Source organism: Danio rerio, chromosome 16, assembly GCF_052040795.2.
Source record: "Danio rerio strain M-AB ecotype USA chromosome 16, GRCz13ab, whole genome shotgun sequence".
Taxonomy (NCBI): Eukaryota; Metazoa; Chordata; class Actinopteri; order Cypriniformes; family Danionidae; genus Danio; species Danio rerio.
The window spans coordinates 13,373,101-13,391,903 of NC_141036.1; the positions used below are offsets into that span (position 1 = coordinate 13,373,101).

General features: G+C 40.7%; 1 protein-coding gene across 4 annotated transcripts in view; it reads right to left on the minus strand.

Annotated features, from left to right (window-relative positions):
• The window catches only part of prkcg (protein kinase C, gamma), a 97,372-nt gene that overhangs the window by 45,694 nt on the left and 32,875 nt on the right, over window positions 1-18,803 (minus strand). For all 4 annotated transcript variants that reach the window (XR_015511134.1, XR_015511135.1, XR_015511136.1 and 1 more), the window contains exons 4-5: window positions 9,721-9,803; window positions 3,460-3,571 (exon numbers count right to left, since the gene is read on the minus strand). Coding sequence is in view for 1 of the 4 variants with exons in the window: in XM_087286763.1 (XP_087142889.1) it covers window positions 3,460-3,571; window positions 9,721-9,803 (195 nt within the window). In the remaining 3 variants the exon portion in view is untranslated. The remainder of the gene's footprint in view (window positions 1-3,459; window positions 3,572-9,720; window positions 9,804-18,803) is intronic.

The window sequence follows — 18,803 nt, forward strand, 5'->3', positions numbered from 1 at the left end:
CTTTGTGCTGCAGCACATGATCTAACTGGGTTGTGCTCATTGTCCTCATGAGTTATGGATGTTTTTTGAGAATAAACCAATCAGAGTCTCATCTCACATTCCCTTTAAGAGTCAGTTGCGTCCTGCTATGGCACATTTGCTACTTACATAGCAGACTTTGTTAGTGGAAAAATTGAATTCTTCACTAGCGAGAAAACAGTTCAACAGCATCTGCAGTGCGAGAGCAAAGAACGAGCCTCCTCCAATCGGCCTTTCGTTTAAATTTTCGTGGACAAGGAAACAATGTTTTGCACTTCACTGGAGACATCAATTAGTCTACATAAGTAATTTAGTTTGCAAAGCGCAAAGATTTGTTTCAAAACTATTCTAAATTCAGTTCTAATTTCCAGCAAACAAATAAATGAACAATAATAGCGAAGTGTGGTCAAAAAACTGAGTTTTATCGAAATAAACATACTGTGCCCCATATAGTCCAAAATCTGACAGGTGGACAAATCTAAACTTTTTTTTAATAAGACAAATATAAATATGCATATAATAAATACTACTACAACTATTAATAACATTATACAAAAGCAGGTTGTCGTGAATAAACTGAAAAAGACCCCCGAGATGAAGGCATGGAGGCAGTTTTTTGGCAGTTGGATTTTATATTTATGTAGAAAGTAAACATTTTTGTAACAATTAACCCTTTATTTTTTCATTTGTAAAGATATTTGCTTATTGCAGTACATTCTGTGTGTTTTAAGCAATGTGTAAGCAAGGCGCAAAACTAATGTGCTCTGTGCTGGACTTTAGACCTGCTTTCAGCTGGTCTGTTGCACTGTCTATTTTAGTTCCTCAAAATTGCAAAGCGACAAAACTGCGCCTTAACAAACTTGTTTTCTAGACCGGAACACCCATGAGTCCACAAAATTGCGTAAATGAATTTGCTAGTTAAACAAAGTGGCAGAATACAAAAAAAATTAAGGTTGCACTGGTCTGAAAATAGCAACACGTTCGGTAAACACATGTTGCGCCTTATTAAGCCGGGTGTATGATACCGCCCTAGACTACTGAAATTCTATAACTAGAATGACCATAGAAATCTTCCTGACTGTTCATACTAGACTGATTTTTTTATTTTTTTTGCATGAACTAATAATAAACAATTATTGTACAGCTTTTTAAATTCATCGTTTAACATTTACCAATGCACTATTAAAATCTAAATTCATGTTTAACATTAGTTTATTTTGTTAACTAACCTTAACATACAATGTAATAGACATACAATATAAATAATAATCATACAATATACATTAACTAACATTAACTACAACCTTGTTGTTACCCATTTTTGTCACGTCACATTTACATTTGAAGCTTCTGTTGAGGTTCAAGAGTGACGCATGTCTGTAACATTTCATGATCTTTTTATGTAATTTTTTATTGTGTAGATAAGCAAACGGGAGCTATGTTTTTTTTTTCATTCCAGTGAAACATTTGTTTCTGTCTATCTAAATGACAACAAATGTCAATCTAAATGACAAAAATAAATAAATAAATAATAATATTAATAACATTACTTTTGGCCACCACTGGAATCTAAATCAATGCATAAATGGATATGCTATCTTAGGATATATAATGCTAAAATCAGGACAAACAATAGGGACCCATAAAGAGAATCTATAATGCAAAAATCACTTCTATAAGTGGTTTAAACACAGTTGTATGGCAACAGTGTGTAAATTTAACCAGTTTCTAGTGGTAAAATTGTAATAATAAAATTTTTAGAATCATACTGCACAAAACACATTACTGTCTGTAAACATTTTAATGTAAATTCTCTCTTTGTATACGAGTCATCAGAGGAATAAAAACTCTCTGATTAATTACTATCTCTCCCTAATTGTCATAGGGAGTTAGTCTTGTTTTTCAATTGCCACTATGCTGACACATAGGCTTTTGTAGCTCCGCCCTCTTTTGAAAAAGAGCACAATCTCATTTGGATTTAAAGTGACAGTCAACCAAAAAGGCACAATTAGGATCAAAGTCTAAGAGGCGCTTTTAAAGAGTTATAAAACATTACTTGGTTAACATTACTGAAACTTCACAAACACACTGTAGGGACATCAGAGACTTATTTTACATCTTGTTAAAATGGGGAAAAATAGGTCCTCTTTTAAGTTATAAGGGCTTTGTTTCAACAAAGCTGTTCCACTACAAAATAAAAAAGGTCAAAATGACCAGCTTGGTAGTTCTATTGTTTTAGATAAGACTATGCTGTTTTTGCCATAGTTTGTTCTCAATGACAGTAGAGATCAAACAAGATCAAAAGATTAAACAACAAACACATTATTTTATAGCGTTCTTCACTCATTTGTTTTAAGGGTGCCAATATTAGTTGAGGGCACTGTATACCAGTCTCCAGTCAGTGCAAAAACAATAAATATGAAGAGCAGTCTGCCAGATAAAGCCTCCAGATCTAATGTAAACAGTGTGATTGTTAGCAGCTCTGCAGTACAAGACAACATGCTGAAACAGCAAGAGCTGTCAGCCGCCACAGTCTGCTTTATTATTTTCTGGAAGTGTATCATATCATGCAAATTATATTAGATGACATGGTTGTTATTACATGGATTAAACCAGAGTTAAAGGGAATTAATTAAATCTAATATACACTATGAGATATCTATTACAAGCCTGGAAAACATAATTCTTTAGTCACATATAATTACACTGATATAAATATGAAAACAGGAATCTGCATGATTGTATTATGCTTATTTGGATCTGCTGTAAGACTATATAAAGTTCAAGATGAAAATAATTAAAGATTATATATAATAATGACATAATGACAGTCATTCATATTTTCTTATAAATATTATATTTACATATTTTTAATATTGAGATGCATTAACATATAATAACATAATATAATATAATATAATATAATATAATATAATATAATATAATATAATGTAATGTAATGTAATGTAATATAATATAATATAATATAACATAACATAACATAACATAATATAATATAATATAATATAATATAATATAATATAATATATTATAATATAATATAATATAATATAATATAATATAATATAATATAATATAATATAATACAATATAATATAATATAACATTAAATAAAACTACATTATATTATATAATAATTTATAAATGATATGATTTTTTCCTTTTAAATGTGTGACATTTTGTGGATAAATTTATGGACCTTATGTGTGTCAACAATAAAGTTTAATTAGGTATATTATATTATATTATATTATATTATATTATATTATATTATATTATATTATATTATATTATATTATATCATTTTATAAGTAACCCACAGCAAGTTCAATTCACTAGTCAATTTCTATTCAGTTTCAAGGCCGCCACACACGGAGTTGCTGGTCTAGATAAGCTTGATTTAGATATAAATAGACTCACAGCCACATTTCATGCCCTGATGTATGAGGCCATAGAGCAGTGAACCGCAGTGATCACAGAACGTGGGACTGGAGTACGTGTGCACTTTAAACTTGTGTTTGCTCTTCAGATCCTGCAGAGTAAAAAACAAAACAAAGCGTTGTCACGTCATTATTCAACTGCTCAGTTCACTCACACTTTAAAGCAAATTTATATTTAACACTGAAACACGCACATGCACTTCTTGGAAAAATAAATAAATAAATAATGGCATAGTTCACCTAAAAATGAAAATGTACTCCTTCAAGTTTACTCACTTATTAGAGGATGAGTAAATTTATTCACCCTCAAGTGGTTACAAACCTTTATGAGTTTCATTATTTTGTTAAACACTGAAGAAGAAATTTTGAAGAAAGTTGAAAACCTGAAACCATTGAAACATTCCATTTTTCCTCCTAGAAGGGCCAGCTTAGTATGACATTTATGGTACGTGGCTCCAAAAAGTCTGAGAGTAAAATGACTCTGTGACATCTTATCTACCAAGATGCTGGCCAGAGCCAGTCTGTCCTGGTCTTCAAAGACATGCTAGAGGGAAACACCTTTTTTTTTTTCAACACACACAAAAACCTTCTTAACTATTGAAATAGACTCATAGAACCCCAAACTCACTCCTAAAATGTACAAAATGTGTTTGTTTGCAAGCTATAGGTTCTGTCCGAAGTAGTTAAAATATTATATGTATGCATCAATAGACCACTTATGGTGTTAAATAATGCAGAAATCCTGCTTAATCTGTGTCTAAAGTGTCATGTATAGTATCGTTGTACTCCCTTTAATTTCACAATACTGCAAAATGCATGATAATAACTTATACAGCTTACATTTTTTGATATTTTGGGAACTTTATCCGTCCCTTCAAGATGAATTCTCATTATGCATATGAGCGGCCCAAAGACAATGAAAGTTTCCCGCGTGATATTTCCTCTCACGCCATTGGTAAGTCCATAGAAAATAGGTGTGACCAAATCAACACTTTCAATATTGATCCTTGCAAGCACTCTGGGCAGAAGGTCTCTGGTTTGTGAAGAGCAGCCTTTTCCTTAGATTGGACACTTAAATTGGTGGCAAAATTTAAACCTTTTCTTTCTAAAAAAAAAAGATCTAGAAACTGTAACCCATGCTTTAATTTCCTCTCGGTTAGACTACTGCAACTCCTCAAACATTGGTCTACCCCAGTCAACACTCTCTCAGTTATAGTTGGTTCAGAATGTAGAAAAGATATCATTTCTCCCCTATCCTTGCCTCATTGCACTGGCTTCCTATAAAATTCAGAGTTGATTTTAAAATCCTTCTTTTCACATATAAAGCATTGCACATTTCTGTTTCGGTCTATGTCAATGAACTTATTAGGCCATATACAGCTTGTAAACCGTTAAGGTCCCATGATTAGTTTCTTTTGTCTGTCCCTCGCCCTCGCTGCAAATCAAAAGGTGATCAAGTTCCCTTTGAACATCATGATTTCTCCATCATCGAATGTTTATAAATCTAACTCAAAGACTTATTTTTACTCCCTTGCCTTTGAGTGATGCATACATGTTATTTCTTATCTGTATTTTAGTATTACATATAAACATGTATATTTAATATTCTTATGTTTTTAATACAAGTTTTATTATATTTTATTTTATACATTATTTATTTTTATTGTAAAGCACCAATAATAATCTATAAGGTTGTGTAAAATGGTGCTCTATAAATAAAGTTTGCCTTGCCTTGCCTAATTTCGTTACACCACTGACTTCCAAAGTAACCACTGACTTCCACAGACTTTAATATAAAAACAAATACTATGAAAGTTAATGGTTACAAGTTTCCAGCCTTCTTCAAAATACCTTCTTTAGTGTTTAACAGAAAAAAGAAGGGTTTTGAACCACTTGAGGGTGAGTAAATGATGACAGAATTACACTTTTTGGGTAAACTATCCCTTTAATCGATGCATTTGTGATAAGAAACTCTTTCGTACTGTTCTTTCGCTCTATAAATAGGACAGTCTTCAAGCACAGACACAGCAAGCATATGCACAAACAAACAGAATCTGCTTTCCCTCTCTCTTTTCCCCCTCTCTGTTTAAAGGTCCAGAGGAAAGGCTTCATTTTGAAGTGACTTTTTCACTGGGAGCCAATTAGCTGGGGCTATTTTGAGGATGAATGGTGGATGAATATATGAGTTGAGCTCAGCTGTGAAAACTGAATCCTCCTAAATGTGCAGGCCTGGTTTCTCTCTCTCTCTCTCTCTCTCTCTCTCTCTCTCTCTCTCTCTCTCTCTCTCTGCCTGCTGCTTCTCTTCATCCTCTGACAATCTTCCTCTCCGCTTCTCTTCTCTCTGTCAGACTCTTCGCACGGCCATCATTGTCTATCCTTCCTCACGGCCTACGCGCACACAAGCCCTGCGCCTCTACCTAAGTTTACAACCATTTTATAGAGCAGCTCATGGGAAAAAAGGGGAAAAAATGTCATGAAAAGTAGTTGTGTTCCTGAGGGAGACAGGAGAAAGAAAGATTGTAGTTCTGTTCCAAAGCCTACTGAAGTGCCTCAGTGTCTGCAGACTATAGCTGTCTTTTAGGACAGCGTCCTAACAAGTGACTGATTTGGAGCGCTCTGTGTGTGACACACAAATACTGCTTCACACACTCAGTTCCTATTGATTTCAAAAGAGTGCATTAAAGCCTGTCCAGATTTTCAGCAGCGGTGCTTATGGAAGTTTTTTTATATTCATTTTTTTTTCCATCATATGGGTTTGGATCTGTGTGAGGTTCAAATGTACAATGTTCATTTATGTAGTGCACATTGTTGAAGTGAATGGTCAATTAATTAATGCAAGTAAATCCATTAATGTTTGATTTGGTAATTCATTCAGTTTCCTTTGGCTTAGTCCTTTTATTCATCAGGTGTCACCACAGCGGAATGAACCTTCAACTTATTCAGCATATGTTCTACACAGCGGATACCCTTCCAGCTGCAAGCAAGTACTGGGAAACACCTGAAGGTAAGTAAATAATGTGTATTTATATAGCACTTTTACCATCCCCTTCACTATACTGGGGGATTAGGACTCACAAAGATCGCAGGTTGAGCGCCCCTACTGGTCTCACTCACATCAATTTTCAACAGCAACCTAGTTTTCCCATGTGGTCTCCCATCTCTCATCTCCCGTTTCCTATCAGCTCCTGCTTAGCTTTAGTAAGTAACTGCTCTTGGGCTGCTGGGTGATATGGCTGTGACATACACTCTCACATTCACACACATACACTATGGACAATTCAGCTCGCGCAATTCATTGTGCTTGGACTGTGGGGAAAACCGGAGAAACCCAAGCGAACATGGGGAGAACATGCAAACTCCACATAGAAATGCCAACTGACCCAACCGAGGCTCAAACCAGTGACCTTTTTGCTGTGAGGCGACATTATTACCTACTGCGCCACCGCGTCACCCAAATCTGATTCATTTACACCATTTAACTGAAACGTTTAATTTTAGTCAGCTTTTAACACTACAACAAACAAACAAAAAGGTACCATTTAAATTTTAATTGACAACCTCAAAACCATCCCATTCATTCTCCCTGTCCTCTCAGATGGGGTGGTGAGCCATATCTAGGGTTACCATGGACCAACTTTGGCTCTCAGGCCCTAGTCTGTGCATCTCTGTCTTAGAATATAGAATAAAACAAATTTTAAAGAATGTGTAAATACAAAGTGCAGAGATTTATTTATTTATTTATTTTTTTGTAGTATGTGTATGTGCTTCCATATTAAAACTGAATATTAAGTAAGGGGCGGGGCTTTCTTTTTGCAGATCATTCAAACTAATGCTAAGAGAAGTGTGGTTAAGAAAATTATGGCTGTAGCCAACAAACTGACATCATCAGAGAACGACCACCTCTTCAAACATGGAAGCAAAATTACAAAAAAAATAAAAAAAAAAATAAAATAATTAAATCAGTGGATTAAATTGCATTAATTAATTATTCACCTAAAGAATAACAATGTGCACAAGTAAAATAAACATTGCACATGTGAATTTCTCACAGAACTTAACATTTTACTCCTTAAACCTACCTAATAGTCTAAATAAATAAATAAATAAATAAAAAATTTCCATAGCTGTACATTATCTCTCATTTCATCATAATGATTTCATCACATTGGAATACATAGTGGGAATATGATGTCAAAGGAATGTATGTTTGGAGGCAGCAAAATGAAGCTGTTTGCCAGCCCATAATGAAAAGTGCTGTCTATAAAGATTCAAATTTTAAACACAAGTAAGGCATTGCAAGTTTATTTATATAGCACATTTCGAACACAATGGTAATTCAAAGTGCTTTACATGTACATAAACAAGAATAAAAGAAACAAGGATAAAAACTGAAAACAACAAAGAACAAAAATTATTAAAGACAGAAAAAAATGACTAAATGTGTTAAAATAGGTTTTAAAAAATGAAAAAGAAAAGTAAGAGATAATGGTGAACAGTGTTGGAGGTAACACATTAAAAATGCAAGTTTTAATATGAAATAATACTACTTTTACAAAGTAATGAGTAAAGTAATGCATAAGTTTTAAAAGTCATATTATTAATTTTTTTTAATGTATTTACCTTGCTTAATTTTTTTTTTACAAAAATATATTGCAGAATAAAAATGACCTAGTCAGGTTAAATCACACACTCAATGAGAGAGCATGCTGCGAGGGAACAGACAGTCGGCTCGCACTCATAATCATCATCAGGTCTCTTTTTTCACAGCAGATGAATAACTCAGAATACTGGTTTACTTGGAGTCAGAAGGGGTATCCAGTATGTTAGTACTGAAGACGCAACTGTTTCACAACAACTCTGTTCAATTTAAAAAACTGGTTTGACCAGTTTACTTAGAAGATCCGGTTAAAAGCAAATTATTTATTTGAATTTTAAAGGTTTGAAATCTGTTTTTGCTTTAATATAAATTATTTCATGTTAAAACTTTTAGGCTTTATTGCAATCTTTATCTCAATGGACAATGAATTTACTTAACTAATAAACTAATATCACAAAATGTCCAATAGTAGCAAACACATTACATGCTTTCATTAATCTGTATATACAGCATGTATAGCTCTGGGCTCAGAAAGTTATAAAAATATTATTTTATACTACATATTTTAAAGGAAAATGAAGGTGTAGGTTATATAGGTGGTTGTTAAATACAGAGCTTCTCTATAAAAAAAGGTTAAAAAAACACCTGCAAGGTCTGAAATAGATCAAACCTCAGACAGGTAAGAAAAGATAAGGCAAAAGTAATGTAACCCATTACTTTCCATAAAAAAAAATATATATATATAATAAAAAAAAAAAAAAATAAAAAAAAAACTAAGTAATGCAAGTACTTTTTTGGGGGAGTAACTCAATATTGTAATGCACTACTTTCTAAAGTAACTTTTCCTTTACTGAATGAGTACTGTATTTCAGTGTTGGGAAGAGCTAAACAGATGTGTTTTAAGTCTTGATTTGAATGTGCCTAATGTTGGAGTAAATCTGCTCATTTCTGAAAGCTGATTCCAGCAACAAGGGGCGTAGTAGCTGAAGGAGGATTCACCTTGCTTTGACTGAACTTCTAATTCACTTGATCCTAATGATTTGAGTGATCTGTTAGGTTTGTATTCAGTAAGCATATCTGTAATGTGTTGTTACAATACAAGTTCTTCCTTTCTATTGTGTTTTTAACACATATTTTCACCCTCACACTGTGCTATGCGAGTGTGAATAGCAGCGCAACACCATCACTTCACATCCTCTGCAAGTTTTAGCATTGAGTATTATGAATTAGAGAGTAAGAGAGAGAGGAAGGGAATTGATATTCTTTTTTCTTTAAAGCCTCTTCTTTTGAAAGTATGCAGGAGAGAGCAATAAAAGGCTCATCAGGAAAGCGAAAAGATGAGTGTGACGGGGAGAGCTGCTGTGATATTGGCTTACTCAGCCAAAAAATAAATGGCTTGCCATGCAAAAAAAAAAAAAAGTAAAAATGAAGAGGAGAGAGACAGATGGTGTACGGATGATACAGTAGAATAAAAGATGAACTGCAGTGATCATAGCAGAACATCAGGCATGAAAAGAAGGGCAATATGATGATCGGGCAAAAATAATGAAGGGAAAAAAAGAAATGACAGTGATGGGACAAAAACAAAATAATAATGCTAAATAGGTAAATGATTACATACAGCATGAGAAATAAATGATTTACCTCTGGTTTAGGAGCAGTGATGGCTCCTGGACAAGTGAAAGTGACGAATTCATGGCAGCGTTTGTGCACCACAAAGCTGCAGACTATAAAAAAAAAAAAAAAAAAACAAATGACATATTTAGTAAAGCAATTCTACCTTCTTATAAGTAATTCATTAATTTTATGGTTTATTATGGTTTATGAATGAATGGATTACTTCACCCAACATTTACAATTCTCTTAAAAATTAGTCAGCCACATGCCATCCCAATCCCCTGGGACTTTTGTTCCTTTTCAGAACACAAATTAAGATCTTTTAGATCAAATCTGAAAGCTGTCTATTATCCTTATATACATAAACTCTTAAAACATTCAAAGTCCATAAAAAGAACCAAAAACATTGGGGAATACTTATTTAGAGAGGTGGTTAAACTGTAATTACGAGAAGATCCAATAACACACTTTTGTACATCTAAAAAAAAACAACAAAAAAAAAAACATTCAGCAGCAGGTTTCGGTACACGTTTACCACAGATAATATGATGCTTGCGTGTTGTGTTGCTGACACTAAAGCCAATATTGTATTTCTAATAGTCATTGGTGTTAAGCAGACCCTCTAGTTTTTATAGTTTTTTGGGGTTTTTTTGTTTTAAAAACTAACTGAATGACTAACTAACTAACTGGTTAACTGACTAACTAGCCAACTAACTGGTTACCTGACTAACAAACTAACTGACTAACTGACTAACTAACTAAAAGGCTTACTGACTAACTAACTAACTGAATAACTGATTAACTAACTAACTAACTAACTAACTAACTAACTTAGTAACTAATTTGTTAACTAACTGACTAGCTAACAACTGACTAACTTACCAACTAACTAACTAAATGAATGACTGACTAACTAACTAACTAACTAACTAACTAACTAACTAACTAACTAACTAACTAACTAACTAACTAACTAACTGACAAACCGACTAACTAACTAACTAACTGAATGATTAACGAATGAACTGACTGACTGACTGACTAACTGATTAGCTAACTGACTAACTTACTAACTAACTTACTAACTGAATCATTGACTAACTGACTAGCTAACCAACTGATTAATTAACCAACTGACCAACTAACTAACTGATTGACTGACTAACTAACTGACAAACTGACTAATTGACTAACTGGCTAACTGACTTACTCACTAACTGACTAACCTACTAACTGACTAACAGAATGACTGACTAACTAACTGAATGACTAACTAACTAACTGACTAACTAACTAACTGGTTAACTGACTAACAAACAAACTGACTAACTAACTGACTAACTGACTGACTAACTGATTAACTAACTGACTAACTAAATTACTAACTGATTCATTGACTAACTGATTATCTAACCAACTGACTAACTAACCAACTAACTAACTGAATGACTGACTAACTAACTGACAAACTGAGTAAGTGACTAACTAACTAACTACCAACCTACCTACCTACCTACCTAACTAACTAACTAACTAACTAACTAACTAACTAACTAACTAACTAACTAACTAACTAACTAACTAACCAACCAACCAACCAACCAACCAACCAACTAACTAACTAACTAATTAACTAACTAACTAACTAACTAACTGACGGACTAACTGACTAACTGACAAACTGACTGATTGACTAACAAACTAACGTTCGAGGTTACAGAAGTAACCCTTCGTTCCCCGAGGAGGGGAATGGAAGTGCTATAGAGTGGATTTGATTTGAAATCCACGAAATGGAAGGATTCGGATCAGAAGCCGCTTGTCTGGAGAGTATTGAACGGGCCAACGAATGAAATGAATTAGCAGCGTAAGCTTGCGCAGGTGTGCTGCATCGCCAATTATCCTAGCATATAAGCACACCTGGAGCGAACAAACGCCATCCTTTTAAGCTGAAGAGACTTTCAAACAGCTAAGGGACAGTCATTATGGCGACGGAGTATAGCACTTCTGTTGCCCTCCTCGGGGAACGAAGGGTTACTTCTGTAACCTCGAACGTTCCCCTTCGGTTGGGGAACTTCAGTGCTATAGAGTGGATTTGATTTGAAATCCACGAAATGGAAAAACTATGGAAAGCGCCATAATGACTGCACCTTACCAACGCCACCGATAGATATATTTTTTGGGAAGTCGTGAGCTTCTAGATAATTCTAGGAAAATACGACAGTAAGGTGGGAAGCATGCAATCCCAATAGGGAGGACGCTCCGGAGGCCATCCGTTACCCAAGGGGGGATAGATGGCAGAATTTACAAATGGACTAGCCCTAAAAAGGGGGAGTACGCATAGCAAAAGAGTGGTTAGCGGAGAGGGAAGACACGGGTCCGCCCAGGGGGGGTGGGGGGGGGACTTAACCGTGGCGGAATAAGCATATGGGATCGCCTAGTGGGGATCACGCATAGCAGGCACCTATACCCAAAACGCGGGCTGACCAGCGGGCAGACCTACAACGTAGTGGGCCAGCAAGTGACTCCTCAGCTGAGTCAGTGCTGGGGGCCACGGAGGAATCTGCAGGGCTCACCTGACGGGGAACTTTACTGACAGATAAAAAGGCGCACATATCTCCGTGTTAGGGAAAATGGCGCAGCAAGCGTGTCTCAACACCCTACCGAGTTGTTTATTCGATCACCAAAGGGTTACCTAATACCCTTGAGGAAACCGGCTCCACTCGCAGATTGTAAAACCTTGCAAATGTGTTGGGTGTCGCCCAGCCCGCAGCTCTACAGATGTCTGTTAGAGAGGCGCTGCGTGCACGCACCCAAGAGGATGCAACGCTCCGAGTGGAGTGTGCACGCACTCCCGGGGGACACGGCTGACCTCGACTCGAATAAGCGAGTGAAATGGCATCCACAATCCAGTGGGATAATTTTTGTTTCGATACGGCACTTCCCTGCTGCCGACCGCCATAACAGACAAAGAGCTGCTCAGATGATCTAAAATTCTGAGTACGGTCCACATAAATGCGCAGTAAAGAAAGGGCTGGGTCTGCCTCCTCCGGGGGCAGCGCTTGCAGGTTCACTACCTGATCTCTAAAGGGGGTGGTAGGAACCTTGGGCACATAACCCGGGCGGGGTCTCAGGACGACGTGAGAGTAATCCGGCCGAATTCCAGGTACGAGTCACTGACCGAAAATGCCTCCAGGTCCCCGACCCTCTTGATGGAGGCCAACGCAACCAGCAGAGCTGTCCTCAGGGACAGAAATCTTAGAGATACTCATTCGAGTGGCTCAAAGGGATCGGCTCGCAAACTCGTGAGAACGAGGGCAAGATCCCAAGAGGGCATGAGAGGGGGGCGAGATGGATTAATTCACCTAGAACCCCTAAGGAACCGGATGATGAGGTTATGCTTTCCCACGGTGCCGCCAGCTACCGCGTTATGATAAGCGGAGATGGCGGCCACGTAAACCTTGAGAGTGGAGGGCGACAGCCTGCTGTCTAACTTCTCTTGAAGGAAAGAGCACAACACTAATCTGGCAGTTTCAGGGGTCTTCTCTGCGAGAGACGCACCATTCAGTGAATAGATTCCACTTCAGGGCGTAGGCGCACCTCGTGGAGGGGGCTCTAGCCTGAGTGATGGTATTAACCACCGCAGTCGGTAGGTTACCTAAGTCTTCCTCGCGTCTAAGGACCACACGTGGAGGTTCCAAAGATCGGGGCGAGATGGTGCCCTGTCCCTGAGAGAGTAGGTCCTCTCTCAAAGGGATCTGCCAGGGGAGGGCCGTTGCGAGGAGTGAGAGCTCTGATATCCAGGTCCGGTTGGGCCAAAGGGGCGCAGCTAGCAGAACCTTTTCCTCGTCCTCCCTGACCTTGCACAGTAACTGCGCGAGCAGGCTCACTGGGGGAAACGCATACTTGCGCATGCCCCGAGGCCAGCTGTGGGCCAGTGCATCCGTGCCGAGAGAGCCCTCGGTCAGGGAAAAAAACAACTGGCAATGAGCGTTCTCGGGGGAAGCAAACAGATCGATCTGGGCCTCCCCGAATCGTGCCCATATCAGCTGAACAGACTCGGGGTGGAGTCTCCATTCTCCAGGGCGTAACAGCTGTCTTGAGAGCACATCGGCTAAACGATTGAGCGTGCCTGGAACGTGAATGGTGCGCAGCGATTCAGCCGCGAGTGACTCCAGAGGAGCAGATGGCGGGCGAGCTGAGACATGCGGCGAGAGCGCATACCCCCCATGCGGTTGATATAGGCCGCCACCGCCGTACTGTCCGTCCTGACCAGCACGTGTTGCCGCTCCAGCACCGGTAAAAAGTGGTGAAGAGCAAGGAACACTGCCAACAGCTCTAGGCGATTGATATGCCAATGCAACTGGGCACCCTTCCACAGGCCCGCAGCCGCAAGCCCGCGACACATGGCCCCCCAACCCGTGTTGGAAGCATCTGTTGAAACAACAACATGGCTGGACGCCTGTCCTATAGGCACACCGGCCTGTAGGAACGAGGGGTCGTTCCAAGGGCTGAGGGCGCGGCGACACAGCGCAGTAACCGAGACCCGGTGTGTGCCCGCGTGCCATGCGCGTCTTGGGACCCGATCGTGAAGCCAGTGCTGAAGTGGTCTCATATGGAGCAATCCGAGCGGCGTGACGGCGACTGCGGATGCCATATGCCCCAGGAGCCTCTGAAAGAACTTCAGTGGGACCACTAGTTTGCTGTCGAGCTCCCTCAGACAGTTCAGCAACAGGCGAGCGCGTTCCTCGGAGAGGTGCGCTACCATGGTGATCGAGTCCAGCTCCATCCCGAGAAAAGAGATCCTCTGCACGGGGGCGAGTTTGCTCTTTTCTCGGTTGACCTGAAGCCCCAGTAGGCGGAGATGCCGAAGCACCTTGTTCCTGTGCACAATCAACTGCTCCCGCGAGTGGGCTAAAATCAGCCAGTCGTCGAGATAATTGAGTATGCGGATGCCCGCGAGCCGAAGGGGCGCTAAGGCACCCTCCGCGAGTTTGGTGAAGACCCGCGGAGACAGAGAGAGCCCGAAGGGGAGGACCTTGTACTGCCACGCTCGACCCTCGAACGTAAACCGCAGAAATTGGCGGTGGCGTGGAAGAATGGAGACATGGAAATACGCGCCCTTCAGGTCTATGGCTGCAAACCAATCCCGAGGACGAACGCATTGGAGAATGCGCCTCTGCGTGAGCAGTCTGATCGGCAGCTTGTGTAGACAGCGGTTCAAAACGTGCAGATCCAGGATTGGTCGTGACCCACCGCTCTTTTTTGGTACGATGAAGTATGGGCTGTAAAACCCACTCTCCATCTCGGCTGAAGGAACTGGCTCGATTGCACCCTTCGCCAGGAGGGCAGCAATCTCCTCTCGCAAGACAGGGGCGGACAGGGGGTTGACCCTGGAGAAATACACGCCCGTGAAGTTGGGGGGCCGTTTCGCGAACTAAATCGCGTAACCGAGTCTGATTGTTTGTATGAGCCACCGCGAGGGGCTGGCCCGCGCTAACCAGGCAGGCAGAGCCCTCGCTAATGGAGTCATCGCTACAATCGCTGACGTAGCAGCGGTGGGGCAGTGCGGAGTGGGTGTACTGATCCGGGAAGCACGAGGGTCCCGCCGAAGAGCTGGAGGAGAGCGATTCGCTCTGGCCCTGCACCCTGACTCCGGAGAGGGGGCTGGAGGGCTGAGGGAAGGGAGACCGTCCCCCCAGCGCTCGTGAGCCACTGGCGAAGCACGTAAAATCTGCGAGCCGGAAGGCAGCGCGTCCCGTACTTGCAGAATTCGTGCTGTCACATCCGGGGAAGGGGAAAAGTGCTCTTTGATTGATGTTTTGGTGGCACTGAAAAGTACCGTTGTAATCGGGCCCCGCCCTCCAGCGGGGAAAGAGCAATTTTCCTCTTCTCCAGATGGCCTGTCTCAGGGATGCTTCACGGTCCGTTTGCCGGACTTAACGGCGCCCTGGGTAGAAGGGGCTGCCTGCTTTCGAGGTGTACGCCGCGCCCGCTTGGCCGGAGGCACAGGCGGGGGCGGGGCAGCACTCGTTGGCGGGCGCCCTCGGCGAGGAGCAGCAGAGGTGGATGGCTCGGTGGGCGGAGCGGGCTTACGGCCAAGCCGATAGATGACATTGCCCATCGCATCCGACTGCTCTGTCACCGCCTTGAATTCCTGGGTGAATTCACCGACGGTGTTTTGCCGAACAGGCCAGCCTGGGATATGGGCGAGTCAAGAAAGCAAACTTTGTCAACATCGCGCATATCGGCCAGGTTTAGCCAGAGGTGGCGTTCCTGAACCACAAGTGGGGACATCGTCCTCCCCAGCGCACACGTGGCGGACTTAGTAGTCCGAAGAGCATAGTTGGTCGCGGTGCGCAGCTCATGTAATAAGCTTGGGTTGGACCCGCCCTCGTGCAGCTCGGCCAGCGCCGAGCTTGGTAGCTCTGGTAGGTGGCCATCGCGTGCAAAGCAGAAGCAGCCTGGCCCGCAGCCTTATAAGCTCTGGCTCCGAGGGAGGCAGACAACCTACAGACTTTGTACGGGAGGAGGGGCAAACCCCACCACGTGGAGACTCCACGCGAACAAAGATTGACCACAATAGCGCGCTCCACTGACGGGATCGCCTCATACCCCCTGGCAGCTCCGCCGTCAAGGGCGGTGAGGGCGGAGGGACACGCAGCACGGGCAGAGAAAGGTGCCCTCCAAGACTGCGTGAGCCTGCTGTGCACTTCCGGGAAGAAGGGGACGAGAGGCTTCGAAGGCTTCGCCTTCTGGTCCTCTACATAGCACCCATCTAGTCGGTCCGGCTGGGGTTGGGGGAGGAACCAGCTCCAACCCCACGGCCGAAGCAGCCCGGTAAACCATGGCTAACATGTCCGCTTCAGGATCCGATTTGACGGCACTCACCTGCCCGGAGGGGGCGAGCCGGTCCGGATCTTCGTCGTACAGTGAAAGCCCACCCTCCGATGCCGCGGAGGACATCTGATCTCCGGTGTCAGCGAGAGTGAGAGCTATCATCTGGTTAGATGGATCACTCCCACTGCCCGAAGCTTGGATGGAGCGCCGTGAGGAGCGAGAGGTCCGCGAGCCCGTGGGCGGCGGATTATCTCCCACTGGAACCCTCAGATCTGCCCGAGCGCTCGCTGCTTTTTTAGAACAGGAGGCAACTGGGGTGGCTCGCTCTCTTACGAAAGTTAGCCGCGATCTTAGCTGTGCAACGATCATGGCATCGCAATGACGACATGAACCGCCCGCGAGCACCGAATTAACATGCTGGACCCCCAAACATGCAATGCAGTGATCGTGTCCATCATCCGGAGCCAGGAAACCCCCGCATCCAGAAACGCACAGTCGGAGCGCCATCCTGAAAAAGATGTGCTGCACGACTGTGTTGCTCTTTTAGGAAAGTTGCAACAATACGCACCAATCTGGAGGACCGGACCCAAAGAACCGCAGGCAAGGGAGAAACCCAGCTCTACCGTCTGCCGCCGCGAAAACCCACTCTGGACCGGGAGACACTCGTTCGCTCTGAAGTGCTGAATAGCAAGAGGAACCCTCATTGACTCCCTCAGAAAGGATCTGAAGCAAAAAGGATGGTGTTTGCTTGCTCCAGGTGTGCTTATATGCTGGGATAATTGGCGATGCAGCACACCTGCGCAAGCTTACTCTGCCAATTCATTTCATTCATTGGCCCGTTCAATACTCTCCAGACAAGCGGCTTCTGATCCGAATCCTTCCATTTCGTGGATTTCAAATCAAATCAACTCTATAGCACTGAAGTTCCCCAACCGAAGGGGAACTGAATGACTAACTAACTAACTGGATTATTAACTAACTGACTGACTAACTAACTGACTAACTGACTAACTGACTGACTGACTAACTGAATGACTAACTAAATAACCAAAAGACAGACAGACAGACTAACTAACTAACTAACTAACTGACTAACTAACTAACTAACTAACTAACTAACTAACTAACTAACTAACTAACTAACTAACTAACTAACTAATTGACTAATTGACTGATCAACTAACTGACTAACTTCATAACTGATTCATTGACTAACTGACTAGCTAACCAACTGACTAACTAACCAACTGACCAACTAACTGAATGACTGAATAACGAACTAACTGACAAACTTACTAATTGACCAACTGACTAACTAACTGAATTACTGACTTACAAACTGAATGACTAACTAACCAGTTGACTAACTTACTAACTGAATGAATGATTGACTGACTAACTTGTTGCCTAACTAACTAACTAACTAACTAACTAACTAACTAACTAACTAACTAACTGGCTGACTAACTGAACTGAATGACTAACTAATTGACTAAAAGACTATCTGACTAACTAACTGAATGACTGACTAACTAATTGACTAAAAGACTAACTAACTGATTAACTGACAAACTAACTAAATGACTGACTAACTAACTGACTATTTGACTAACTGAATGACTGACTAACTAATTGACTAAAAGACTAACTAACGGATTAACTGCCAAACTAGCTGAATGAACTAACTGAATAACTGACTAGTTGACTAACTGACTAACTGAATGACTGAATAACTAACTGATTAATTGATTAACTGTCCAACTGACTAATTGACTAACTGACTAATTAACCAACTTACTAAATTTAATTATATATATAATAAAATAAAACATATTATAATATAATAAAACAACTTGAGTGGATCATGTTCAGTGTTATTATTTTTGCTATTCATGAGATGGATAAATGCCATCAGTAGTTGAAAGACTAAACCAATAACCATGTAATATACCACTGTTTATAGGGCATTATGCATACTGCATACATTATAATACTTTAAAATAAACTTACAATGCAATATAATAACTACAGGCATCACAGAAAGTTTTACAAATTATTTATATGTGCTTTAGAAAAAAGACCCAAGGCTGCACATATATATTTGTTATTTATGTATTTATTTATGTAATATTTATTTATAATATATAATGAACAATTAATTAATTTTTGAAAAGAATATAATATTCTATATTGATATTACACACAAAATCAACGACATAAAAAACCCCTTATAAAATCTGTCAGTCGAAGACAACCAACATTTTGCACCTTGT